Raw genomic sequence first — 13,578 nt, 5'->3', positions numbered from 1 at the left:
TTTCATTGAAAAAACTCTGGAAATAGAGATGAGCCTAATATAAATTAACATAAGTGGTTTATTTTGATATGCCATCTAGAGCTTAAATTTCTCTAAAAATAGCTACAATAAGGAACAATAAATTTTAAAGAAATATTAAGATTTGTGAATTTAAAGAGAGAAGATGCTTTTAAATAACATATCTTTCCTTTTTAACTGAATGGCATTTTAATGAATATTTTTAGAAATTTGAGCTAGGTAGTTATATTGCTTTCTATTCTTGTGTCTGTAGCTCGTTAACCAGGAATTAATAAGCAAATTGGAGTGATACAGTCAACTAGTCTCTGGGCAGATCTAATGATTTCAGCCATCTCTCCTGCTACAGAAATCGTTATATTTGTGTACTGTGAGATCATTAATCAAAGGCTGAAGAGCCCTTTCTTCCCTACTGACAGAATTCCTAACAGTGCCTTCTGCAGTGATAAGTCTCCGACTGACTACAAATTATCAATACTGATTACCAGACTGCTGCAGTGGGGAGGGGATGGCGTGCTCGGCACTGCAGGGCTGGCCAGACTCCCACAGCCCTTGTCTCCCGCCTCTATTTGCATAGACAGCCGTCTCATGCCTTTTTCCCAGGGGTGCCACAACCAGGTTAAAATGCTTTCAGTCCTCACCGATTATTTCTCAGAAGCGGAACATCAGCATTCAAATAAATAAATGTATAATGCATCAGTGAGAGCCGCGCCAGAAAGATTCAGCATAACTTTGTGCAACATGGTGAAGGCAGACAACAGAGTCTGCACGAAATGTGAAATTGAACGTGAATTTGTTTCTTGTGGAAGGGTAATAATTGTGCTGGATCTCTCCATCATTATTTTGTGTGATTTGGGCGTCCACGAGTTTAATAGTGAGTGTTTGTGAAAAACCTGAATTTGAATGCGTCAAGTGTAGTTCCTGCCTAATTTCAAATATATATCTATATACCTGTATATCTATATATCAGTATATCTGCATAGCTGTATATCTATATGGATATCGAAAAGTAATATGGTCTGAGGTTTCAGTCCTTTTAGCGGTCCGACCCCACGGTGGTTCCGTCTCTCTCTTCCACACCCTCCACTGCAATTTTCTGCTCCTCCACCCATTCCAGCAGCCGCCCTTAGACAAAGGGCAGGAGCCAAGGGGGACCTGGCCGCCCGGGCTGGGGCTGGGGCGCTGCCGGGCACCGCGCCGCGCCGCCGCCAGCCTCCCGCAGGGGGAAGGGACCCCAGGGCTCCCCACGGCCCCGGGCTGCTCCCCACGGCCCCCCGCCGCCGCCCCTCGCCTCGCCTCGCCCCGGGGCGGAGCGGCGCGGCGCGGCGCGCAGTGGGGCGGGGGGCTCCGCGCGGCGGGGCGCAGGGTGCGGCTCCCGGCGTGCGGGGCGGGTAGGGGGGAGGAGGGGGGGCTTTGCTTGCAGCCCAAGAGCACAAAATGCAAACAACGCTGGAGCTGCCCGCTGGGAGGCAAAACAAGGGTGGGGTCGTCTAGAAAATCCCGGCTCTGGCTGATGCAGTGACCTACTTCCCCCCCTCCCCGGGCAGACTGCAGGTGCGGGCAGCCCGCAGCGCGGCAGCGGCTCCGGCGCTGCGGCTCCCTGCAGCCCCTCGCCCCGGCGCTGGGCGCGGTCGGCCCGCAGTGCGCGCCGCGGCAGGTGCGCGCTGCGCTGAGCCCCGCCGCGCCCCGCCGCGCCCCGCCGCGCCGCCCCGGCGAGCCCCCCGCGCCGCCCCGGCCGCCCGCCCGCGCCGCCGCCGAGCTCCTCGGTTTCGCTTCGCGGTGCCTTTTCTCCTTCCCGCTCCTCTTCTCCTCGCCACGCGTCTCGCATTTCGTTTCAGAAATAAAGGGACGCGCTCTCCCCGGCGAACGGGGGCAATCGGGGCTGCAGAGGGCGTATTTATCGGGGCTAACTTTTCTGCGTTTTTTTTTGTTTGTTTTTTTTCAGTGCCATAATACATATATTAATCATTAAAATAATAAAAAACATTTCAAAATTACTCTGTGCTCACGTGCCGAGCTCACCCATCAGTAAATATTTAATTTGATCGCAGGTTAGGACGTTATAAGATCCCCAGGGTCTCACCTCCCTCCCCTTTTTGATCAAAGAAATTAAAGAAAAAATATGTTTAGCGTTGTCTTGATTTTTCTAAACTTTAGGGCCACTGAAAAGAACACCCAGTGTAGATAGTGGTCCTAGGAAATAGTGGCTGTTGTACTGGCTGAAGGAAAAGAGATGCAGTTTCTTACCCATTGCTGTTTTAGCCATGGTGGGATTTGCAGACTCTCAGAGGTGGTGAAGGCAAAGGGGTCCAGCTACAGCAGTGGAGAGAGGGAGAGAAGACTGAATAAGGCACTGAGTCAGCAGAGTGGGGCTGTGCAAGAGAAGGAGCAAGAGGCAGGAGCCCATGAATAATTATCACTCCTCTACCCAAGCAGATTGGCTCTAGAGGTCCCCTGACATGACTCCTGCAGAGCCAGAATCTCTGGGCATTAAATATTGATCCACCAATGGTGCTGGAGTACAAAGTGCCAGAATGCAGTTTGAAATGGAAATCAGTCCTTGAATGCCTCTCCCCCCGCCGGTTTAGCTTTAATAGTACATTCCATATCAAATGTTTTATGTCTTACATGAAAAAGCCTATTGGTGTTGAAGGTTCTGCTGTTGCTACCTGTAAAACATGCACAAATTCATTTTAACACATTTTATTCCACAGACAGGACAAAAGAAAGGACCAATGCAAAGGGTTTTCTAAACCATTTCAGTAAAAGAGCTGCCTATGTTATTTTGCCTCTGCATCCTATTTCCTACAAATGTATGCAGACACTGTATACCATTGCTTTATGCTGCATGTTTTTGCATTTCAGTATTTATTTTGGAATCCCCAGCCCTAATCCTGGACAACTTGTACTATGACAAAATCTGAGGAATGACAGCTGGACCTGCTCACACTCATGAAGGGTTCTGAAAAATGAAAAGCAGGATAAATGCTATTGTTGCAATAGCCACTTTCCCGTGTACTATGAAAAAAAGAGCTACTGGGAAGTTAGTGAGCCTGATTTAGTTGACAAAGAGTGCAGAATGTGACCTAATAGGATTATTACATGAAAGGGGCTGGAGACACTTTAAGGATTTTCCCTCTGTCCCTGGCAAGAGGAAAGCCAATGACATGACTTACCACTAAACAGATGTGGGTGGTTGTCTGAAATTCTTGCTAGAACCATGGCAGCAATGGGACCTATTTGCAAATCGCCCTGTGTTGGAAGCAGTTGCTGGCCAAGCGGAGACAGTATCCAAGACTGTGGTGCAAAGAGAGGCTTGACACTCTATCCTTACACTACCATCTCATCTGTCCACTGTCCAATTAGAGCTCATTTGCCTCTCCTGGAGAAAAACAGCCTTATCATCAAAAGCTTTCAGTGATAACAAACTCGTGGGGTTATTTCATGGTGTATATGGGCGGAGTGAGAAAGACAGGAGAGCGTACAGAAGTCTCCAGGGTGCTCTCCCAGAGCAGGCAGGGCATAGCAGTGCCTTCGGTGGTGCCATTCGCAGTTGTGTAGGCAGTGAGCCATCACTAACTGTGTGCCCTTTCCCAGAACAGTTAACTGGGGATTATTCTCTCCTAGCTTCCCTGAGGTCTGTAAACAGCACCTCCTAGTAAAGCAGGGCCCAAGAGCAAGTCTGAGGCCAGCTTTCCCTTTTGAATGACTATTGATCATTTCTGACTTGTACAGAATTAGTTTTTTTCTTTAAGTGAGAACACCAATGTCTGGAAATGGGCTGGGGGAAGGAAACATCCCTAAACTGTACAATGTGCGTGGAGAGACGTGTGTGATTCACCAGTGTGTGTGTTGCAGCAGGGGGATGTTGAGATGGCTCTGTGCTGAGGCAGCTTTAGCTCATTGGCCTGTGGCGGGAGGGAGGGTGAGGCAGATTTGCTGGGATGCAGGATGCAATCTGCCTTCCTGGAATGCCCTGCCCTCACGAAGAGCAGGAAAGCTGTCCCCAGGGGCCCTATGACCTTTTGGGGTGAAACATTACTGGGCCAGGAGTTGTGTAGCTTATGGGGGAGGGTGAGTGGGAGAGGAAAGATCTAATTGTGTGGGGATGTTTGGAGTGAGATGAGCTTATTCCTGAAAGGAGATGGTGAGAAACGACTGAAAGCTGCTCATGTAAGGGTGGAGGGAGGGGGACACCTCACAGGGCTGGGAAGCCTCGCCTAAAAGCAAGACACCCTGGCTCAGTACCACCGGAGGGCTAGGTCTGGCCCCTGCTCTGTGCTCAAGCGGCTGCATGCTGTGCTGCCGGCCCGGAGGGGCTGCGGCTGGGCGGGCGGGGCAGCCTGCTGGGCCCCGGGCCGGCTTGGCCCGGCCCAGCACGGCCCGGCTTGGTACGGCCCGGCCATCCACGGCCCGGCGCGGCCCTGCGGGGAGGCCGCCGGGCGCTCTCCGTGGTGCTGGAGAGGCGGCGGTGCTGCCGGAGCAGGCAGGGAGGGGCAGGGGGACAGGCAGGGGGGCAAGAGGCAGGAAGGGAGGGGGCAGGCAGGGAGGAAGCAAGCTGGGAGAAAGAAGGCCGGGGTGGGGGGAGGAGCAGGAAGGCAGGGAAGGAGCAGGCAGGGAGGGGGCAGGGAGGAAGCAGGCGGGCAGAGAGGGGCAGGGAGGCAGGCAGGAAGCAGGCAGGGAGGGAAGCAGCAGGCAGAGGAGGAGCAGGCAGGGAGAGGGCAGGGATGGGGCAGGGAAGCAGGGAGGGGGCGGGCAGGGAGGCTGGCAGGGAGCAGGCAGGCGGTGCAGCCCGGGGCGCGGGGCGCGGCGCGGACCCCCGCGGGCTCTGCGCCAGCGCAGCAAGGCAGCCGCAGCGCGGAGCGGGTGAGCGGCAGCGGCCCCGGCCCCCCGCCCCGCCGGGCCAGGGCAGCCCCCGCCCGCCCCGCGGCGCGGCTCTGCGGGGCGCGGCTGCCGGAGCGGACCGGGGCTGCGCTGCCGTAATGCATCTTGGCTCGGCTCCGCTCCCCATCTCCCTCGGCAGCGCCCGGCACGCCCAGCGGGCCGCAAACCAGCCCCGGCATCTGCCTTTTTTTATTTAATTCTGTTTTTCCTCTCCTCCAAGTTAAACCTGCCCCCAACAGTGAAGAGCGGCAGGCAGAGCTGCGGGGTCCCCGCCAGCGAAGGGTTCCCACGGCCCCTGCGGCGAGGAGCTCGTTTTAGTCTTTCTTGAAAGTCAGCGCCGCAGTGACAACAGCATTTCCACCACCCCCCGCCGGTGCCGCCCCTGTTGCCATGCGGTCTGGGAGCGGCTTTTCTGCCGAGCCCCTCCGGTGCTCCGGGCCGGGCCCGGGGCACCACTGGCCGCCCCGCAGCCGCTTCCCAGGGGCCGGTGCTGTGCGGGAGCCCGTTGCCTGAGCAAATGTCAGGCCGACAAGGGGGAGCTCGGCTGTCCCTCCAAGGAGGGGGCACCAGGCGCCCGAGGGGGTTTCTTTGCTAAGAAAGTGGTGCAAGAAATTACATGGCAGTCACTGTCATGTCAAACTCTTGGCAAGACCATTATATACAAGAGCAGTTATTAGACACTTCATATATCATTTCTGATCCACAGCCCCTTTTTATGTTGTGCTTCACAAGAATTTTAGAGGAGAATATCATTAAGCTCCAGCATATCACAGCAAAGCTAGGACTTGTTTTCTTTCCCAGTCTGGGCCAGCTCTTGGTTGACGTTAAAATGTATCTGCAGCCCAGCCTACCTCCAGTTTTGTGGATGTACTAGCTGTAAGGATTGCTGCTGTGCTCAGCAGCAATCCTCATCTGCTTCTAAATGGCAGTGGGTTATAACCGGGGCCTTCATCCCACTTCTATTGTTCACTTCTGTGGCCTTGGTCAAATCACTGAGAAATCTTCTGTTATTTTCTCTATTTGTTAGAAAGAATCTTAAGTTTTACCCCTTGGAGACACGGGAGAGGGAGAGGTGATCCTGGAAGGATAAATGTTTCTGCAGCACTTTGAAGAGTATTGTTGCTAGGTTAACAAAAAAGAAAAAAACCCCTACACTGCCACTGTGGCACTGAAACCACATAAATGGCAGAGATGGGAGTAGGTCATGAATCTCTTGCTCTCTGCCCGTGCTTTTTGCTTCTCTGCCATGTTGTCTGCAAGGCTGTGCAGACTTGTCAGGTTTACTTAAATAACTTGAGAAATTAGGCTTTTCCTATTGACTTTAGGGAAACTTGTTTACACTCCAGTAGCTTTTGTCATTAGGAAATGTAATGGACCTCATTTAGAGCAGCCAATTTTTTTCTTTTGTCACTCCTTCTTTAGGTCTCCCCAAGCAATTTATCTTTGTGTCTATGCAATTTTAGAAAATTAATTGGTAATTAGTTCATTATTAGCTTGTTTTCATCCCTACTACATCCATTCTATTACCCAAACTTATGATAAAAAAAATTATTCATATTGTACAATGAAGTTCTCAAAAATGAGAGAATGGTGCCTGTACAACCTTAATTACTCCTTCTTATGCACATGTCATGGTACAGTTTTTACTCCTTCTTATGCATATGTCATGATACAATTTTGAATTATATACTTACCTGCTGTTTTTCCACCAGATTCTCGCTATATCTGTAACAAGATGAATGATGTTCCCTTGGCAAGCACGATTTGATATTTTATTTTAGTTCTGTTCCCATAAAACAGAATCTTGACACAGACTTCTGTGTCCTTGAAAGCATGGGCACAACAGAGATTTTTGGCAGGAATCTTTGCCAGAATATTTTTCTAACATAGGTGAAACAATCTTTTGTATAGCTTTATTCTTGAAAACAGGTAAGTATAGATTAGAAAAAATGAGCACAGTTTGTGTTTCTGTAAGCAGCAAACCCAACATCTTCTAATGTGAAATTTAGAGAAGGAAGAATATCACACATATGTATGTGTGATTTTGTAATTTTTGTATTTTTTTGGCATTTTATAACTTTTGTATCTTTTTGAAACTTCCTGTAGAATGCTACAGGTGTTATATCAAGCAGATAAAAAGATTAGCTGCATACTGACAGATACATAAGGTGTAAAGGATGAGCACTTACATCTGAACCATGATCACTGTTTTCCTCCTGAATTATACTTTTCTTATCCCTTCATTTACTTATGTAACATTCCAGTTATAAAGTGGCAATGTGCTGTTACATTTCTACTAACATTTCTCCACTTCAGAAATTGTGCTTTTTGCTGGGCATAGACTATTTAAACATAATCTTACTAAAGCTATATAAGTAGCTAGATAAGCCAGTTGCAAATATTGTCACCCTTAGTAATTTCAGTCGTTGCTCATTCCACATGTTGGAGTACTGTAGCTTTAGTGCTAACCCAGTTTCATGCAGGCTTTTGTACTTGCACTACTGCATATGGTGTTCCCTTCAGCAGCATTCAGGATTACAGTGGGGAAGCTGAATAATGGTATTATGGTATTTGCAGATATTTTTTTTCCTAGAAATCTATAAGCAATGGCTTAATACTAACATGGGGATTGTACACAATCAATCCCCAAATGCCTTTGTCCATGAGATGTGAGCTAAAGCAGTGCCAGGCCATATAATGGTAGTGACTTGGTTGCATCTAGCCTGTGTCCTGGGCTGAAAATATATGAAACCACATAGGCCTTTATGAGGGGAGATGGGGGAAGTTGAGGTGGAAGTCAGTTGTGTGATTCCGAAGGAGACAGAGCAGGTTCATTAAGAACTGGTGTGCTGGACTGGATCAAGGGCCATCTAGCCAGTAGCCCTTAAGTTGTATATCCTCCCCTTCTAAGGCCTGACCAGACAATGGGATCTTCTTGTAAATAACATTCTTGCCTTGGCCAAACTGGTCCTCAACACCTTGAAAAGGAGGCAACTTGAAGGGGAATCCTTTAGGCCTGTGGGCCTATTTCTGTTCTCTCATCGTGTCCCACCTCCAGGTAGAGCACCTGGACAGCATCCCCAAGCACTTTCAGAGAAGCTGAGATGTTCAGCTTGGTTTCCCCTCTGACTCACTATTTTTACATTTTTAATCCTTTGACTCTCCCTTGTCCTCTTGTTTCCCCTTGTTATATGCATATGCATTTGGTTTCCCTGGATTTCTTTTGCTTTGTTCCCTTGTTCACAGAAAAAGTCTTAGGTTTTTTTTTTAGGGAACAGCTGACACCTGTCCTTAAAACAGGAAACCCCACAGGGACAGCAGCCATAAACATATGCCTACGAGGAGTAATAGTGGGCAAGCATATATGATAGAACTCCCTTTATTCTCCCAGCTTTCAAGTGTTTTCAGTTTATGGCCTTCCTGTGCTGATGTGGTTTCTACATTAGTAACCCTTTAGTGGTCCTGACTCTCCATATTCCCAATAGCTGTAAGTGAATGCCTGGGGGAGGCTAAGGGTAGGACAAGCACATATGATACTTCCCCTTGGTATCGTTCCAGCCACTGACTATTTTCAGGAGATTCTTAAGCCTGATACGGTTTTTTTATTTGGTAAAACTTGACAGACCTTTCTTCTAAGTACCTGTGCAGTGTCCTTGAACCCATGTAACCTTTCAGCTTCTGCAACGTTCTGTGTCAGTAAATTCCGCAAACCACCTCCTTACTGTGTGAAGAACTATCTTCTTTTGCTTGTTTTAAACATGTCACCTACTAAAACCTATTATGTTTATCTCTAGATGTGTGATGCTACATAGGCTTTCAATCCTAGGATCCACAGGCACCTTTACTCTTTAAAGCAAAAGGTAAAGGAGAGAAGAATATCACTTCCAGTTCTCCTTTTAAAATGGGAGGAGATTCAAATATCGCTATGGACAAACAAGTGATGCAGAAGGAGTTAGATGATGGAGATGGGTAACGGCTCTGTCCATTGCACCTCAGAGGTTCACAGTGGAAAAACAAAAGTGCCAGTATTCAGCAGCCCTAAATCACAGGTCAGTCCAAGATCAGGAGGCCTTGTTTGAAAGTCTCCAAAGAAGTCTCTTCCAGCTGAAATGAACATACTGGCATGTTTCTTCTGGCATGGTTTGCAGCCTGCAGCCTTTCTGAACAGCAAAATGCCATCTGTAACAGGAAGTAGACATAACTAAGTATTCTGCAAAGTGCCTAAGTGCCTAATTCACTTTGTTCTGTCTCCCTTATTATTTGCAATGGCATGTAGATAATTATTTTAACCTTCTTTTGTTGTGTCTGCTCTTCTCTGGGTTGACCAAATTTTCTGTGACTATGCTAGCTGGTTATCAGTTTGATTATTGCTTTTGGCTCACACCCCTTGGCAAAGAGCATCTCTCTTATGAGGAAAGGCTGAGAGAGCTTGGCCTGTTTAGCTTGGAGAAGAGAAGGCTGAGAGGAGATCTTATCAATGTGCACAAGTATGTGAAGGGAGGGTGTCGAGAGGATGGGGCCAGACTCTTTTCAGTGGTGCCGAGCGACAGGACGCGAGGCAATGGGCACAAACTGAAACACAGACACTTCCATCTTAACATGAGGAAAAACTTCTTCACTGTGAGGGTGACAGAGCACTGGAACAGGTTGCCCAGAGAGGTGGTGGAGTCTCCTTCTCTGGAGATATTCAAAACGCGCCTGGATGCAATCCTGTGCAATGTGCTCTAGGTGACCATGCTTGAGCAGGGGGGTTGGACTAGATGATCTCCAGAGGTCCCTTCCAACCTCAGTGATTCTGTGATTCTGTGAAGACTAACAAATGGATGCTCCCAACATATTATAGACTGTTTTTCTTTATGTAATCATTTGTATGTTCATACATATGCATTTTGGGACATAAGTGATATGTTATTGCCAGCTCTCAAATAAGGATCTAGTTCCTTATATCAGGCTCATCATCTATTCTTCTTGCAACTAAAATTTCTCCTGACCTACTGGGTGATTTATCACAGTAAAGACAACAGATGAGGATAAAGTAAAAATATGCTAACAATAGATAAAATAGATTTTTAAGATATTAGTTGCGTTTGGATGAAATTCACACATACTGGGAAAAAGTAGCAGAAAACCACTTTGAGAATGAAGTGTAGGAGAACTTTTCTATTTCTAGTCTTGCTCTTAACCCATTAAAAGTTTGCAGGAAATTTAACTTAACAGCTGTTTTTGCTCACAGCTTTGCCAGACTTCATTATCATCATCTGACATTTTCAGTGTTGCATGCCTTCTGATTAGTGTTTGGGTTTAAAAAGGATCAGCTGAGATGTCTTAACTATTTCTGAGGATAAACCTTTTTCAATATAACAACGTTTTGCTCATTCTGGTGATTTTTTCTTGGAAATGCTGTACCATGCCCTATTCTGCAACAAATACTTGAAATGTGGCAGGCAGTAGTTTTGGTATCCTAGAGAGATGTCCTGTCTTTTCACCATAAAAATCGACTTAAATTTGACCTAAAAGATGGTGACATGCTTAAAACAAGCAAAAGAAGATAGTTCTTTACACAGTAAGGAAGTGATCTGTGGAATTTACTGCCGCAGGATGTTGTGGAAGCTAAAAGGTTACATGGGTTCAGGGAGACTGCACAAGTACTTAGAAGAAAGATCTGTCAAGGGTAACTGAATAGGAAAACCATATCAGAAAGAAAAAATATGTTTTCTGCATTTTAAAGAGACAATTGCTAAAATCTTAACAGCTAAAACCTCTCAAGTTTTTATCCTCGCTGAGCATGCTTTATTTTTATAACAGTGTCTGACTCATCTCTGGGACTGAGAGCTGGTCAAGGAAATAGGAAAGGGGAAGGACTCAATGCTAATTATGGAGAACATAAAGACAGAATTAAAACTGGAGTAATGAGAGAAGGCCAGTGCTGTCCGGACAAAGCAATTGAGGTGAGGAAACCTTTGGGAGCATGGGTAGTTAGGGTCTCAGAGGCTGATTAGAGAAAGAATAAGGTTTTGAGACAGGGCCTGGCATTTGTTTGTTGAAGAGATGAAGGACAAGGATTTGCGGCATAATATGGGGAGATGGTTGCTTGGCAACCTTAATTCAGTTCCCTTATGATACATGTGTGATCACATATTGTTTTTATGCAGGATGTCTGGCTCAAGTGTTGGGCAGGCAGGGCTTGCTCTGGGGATGTATGAGGGCTGTGCAGGAAAGGAGAGTGTTGCCTGCATGACTCCTGCCTCATTTATTGCATGAGCTGAAAGGTTATTAATGAATGAGACAAGGGAAGGTAAAGGACGGTCCTGTGATCAAAATAATGCACTGTTGCACAGAACTTTTCCTGTCTACTGCTAATATAGCCACTTAAAAGAGTTTTGCAACCTCTATGTGTGGAACCTCTTGTCTTATTGTTTCTAATTGTTTAATTTTTAATGACCACCTTTAGAATCCTAAATCCAGTTTGCTCACCACTAACACCAGCAGCTGATGCCGTGACCACTATACTTGAAATATTGTTAAGTACTTTTAAATCATATCTATGATATCACAGACAGGACATCTAAAATTAGTGAATACCTCTGTTCTTAATCTCTCTGTGCCCCCACTCTGTATATTTTAGACAGCAATATTAGCTTTTTTCACCACTGTGGATTTTTGTGATGCTAAATTAATTTACATTTGTGCAGCACTCAGATATTGAAGCGATGAGCACCACAGAGAAGCCCTGGAGGAAATTAATAATTCTGCCATCATAACAGGGATTGAATAATGGGCAGTAAACAAAGCATGGGCCACACAATGAATTATGAGGTGAAAGCAAAATATTGATTAGCTGTTTGGCGAATGAAACAGTGGTTCTCTGCAAAAATAGTGATTAAAGATGGTGTCAAAATGCATAGGTGCAAGAAGTTATTGTCAACCCTGTGAAGAAATGATTTCCGGCAGGGGGATTAAACAATATACTAATGTCCCGTGTGCCTTTTCCTGTCTCTTGGGCAGGATTGTTTGTTTTAGCTAATATAGAGTTTCAGGTTTATAATGAGTTCTTTAATGGCTGTACTCCTATTTTGAAGAAGTAAGGTCTTTGATGTACACTTTGTCCTGACAGTAGAAGCTGATGGACTTTTTCATTAATTCTTGTATGAATCTGCCCCACAATATGCCCTACACAGACTGTCTCCAAGTAGTATGCTGGGGTACACTAATGGTAGATATTGCTTAGGTAGAGCTTGAATTGATGCCATGGAAGATAGTGGCAAAACATTAGCAGCTTGTGGCTGGTCAGAGACTAGACGAACCTCCTTAACGCTACTGTTTGCAAGGAAAATGATATTATAGCAAGAGCTTGTGCATGTAGGGAGCTACTGGCTCAATAGCTCATGGTAAAAAATTGTTCAAAGAGAATAAAAAATCATTTTCCTTTGTATTGAAGATCTGGGGTTTGTTTTGATAGCTGATACACTCAAAGTGGCTTTTGGCAGTGTCTATTTGTGGGCACTTTTGGTATGGAATCCACATTTGGATCATATAAAATTTCTGTCCATGCTTGTTGGTTCGAACTTGGAATAGCCTGTGCACTACTTGAGCTCCAGCTCTGTGATGTGGGGGGTGGTTCTGCTTACTGGCATACATTAGTTATGTCCCTTTATGCCTTTTCTTTCTTTTTTCTTTTTTTTTTTTTTAATATGCATCTCTGTGGGGGCCATAGAAGGCATCCCATGTCAAGAAGTGCCGTGCTCAGTTTTTGCCCTATAGTATAACTATAACAGACCTCCATGTTTGTCACATGGAGCAAGTAGTAGAAGATCGATGTTACCAGCAGCCTATACTATGTATGCTTTTTGCTTTGCATAGCTGTTTCCTTTTTTAAGTCTGGAGTCTGAATGTAATCACTTTGTCCAGAAGGAATGAATCTGCTCCAGTAAATCACCAGGCAAAGAAGTAAAAAGGAGTCTTATTAAACAGCAGAACTTGAAAAGACCATGAGCTATTATTCATATGAGCTAATTCAATGGCCAATTAAAGCAGTAACTCACTTTTATCTGTTCTAGGGCTGAAAAATCCTGTCTGACTTCTGATTTTCTATTCAGTCAACTAATATTAGATTCAAGTCATGTAAGAGCTCTAACTTTAGCCCGAAAATGAAGAAAAGAGCAAAAGGTGCCTGTCTTTATCAGTGACTCCATGGTACACAGCTGTTGTAACAATAAAATATGGAAAACCATATTAGGTTAAAACTTTCAGTTCAGCACATGAATGGGACTGTCTAGGAGTGGATTTTCATACTGGTTTTGAAACTTATGTTTGTTGTATGAAATTCAAATTGTGAATGTTCTTTGAAGAGAGGGGTTTTGGAGCAGGCTTCTTACGTTCATCCAGAGATGCTGGCAGATAGAGAAATATGGATGGATCATAGTGTTGGTAGCCTACAGATTACAGATTCACTCAAAACATGAAAGTTATTTTTGTCTAAAGCATGAAAATGAGAAATGGTTTAGAGAAACAAATGAGGAAATTTGGGAAACAAATGAGACTGTAAGCTGGAGAATAAAACACTCCTTTACCAGGGTAGGCATTCAAGCTGGAATCTACACTGGCAGATAAATATGTACTGCTACTGCTAGCATTGGTTGCATTCTGTGGACTGTTATAGGATATCCATTTCCAAAGGCT

The 13,578-nt window shown here is 45.8% G+C and overlaps 1 protein-coding gene across 1 annotated transcript in view; it reads right to left on the bottom strand.

The window, feature by feature from the left end:
- Window positions 1-2,403, bottom strand: part of STMN2 (stathmin 2) — a 41,533-nt gene extending 39,130 nt beyond the window's left edge. The window contains exon 1 of the mRNA XM_013942877.2: window positions 2,263-2,403. Within this exon, the coding sequence (XP_013798331.1) occupies window positions 2,263-2,281 (19 nt within the window). The 5' untranslated portion in view covers window positions 2,282-2,403. The remainder of the gene's footprint in view (window positions 1-2,262) is intronic.
- Between the last annotated feature and the right edge of the window lie 11,175 nt (window positions 2,404-13,578).

The sequence above is a fragment of the Apteryx mantelli genome, chromosome 2 (assembly GCF_036417845.1).
Source record: "Apteryx mantelli isolate bAptMan1 chromosome 2, bAptMan1.hap1, whole genome shotgun sequence".
In the NCBI taxonomy this organism is placed as follows: domain Eukaryota; kingdom Metazoa; phylum Chordata; class Aves; order Apterygiformes; family Apterygidae; genus Apteryx; species Apteryx mantelli.
This window is presented reverse-complemented; position numbering and strand designations above follow the sequence as displayed.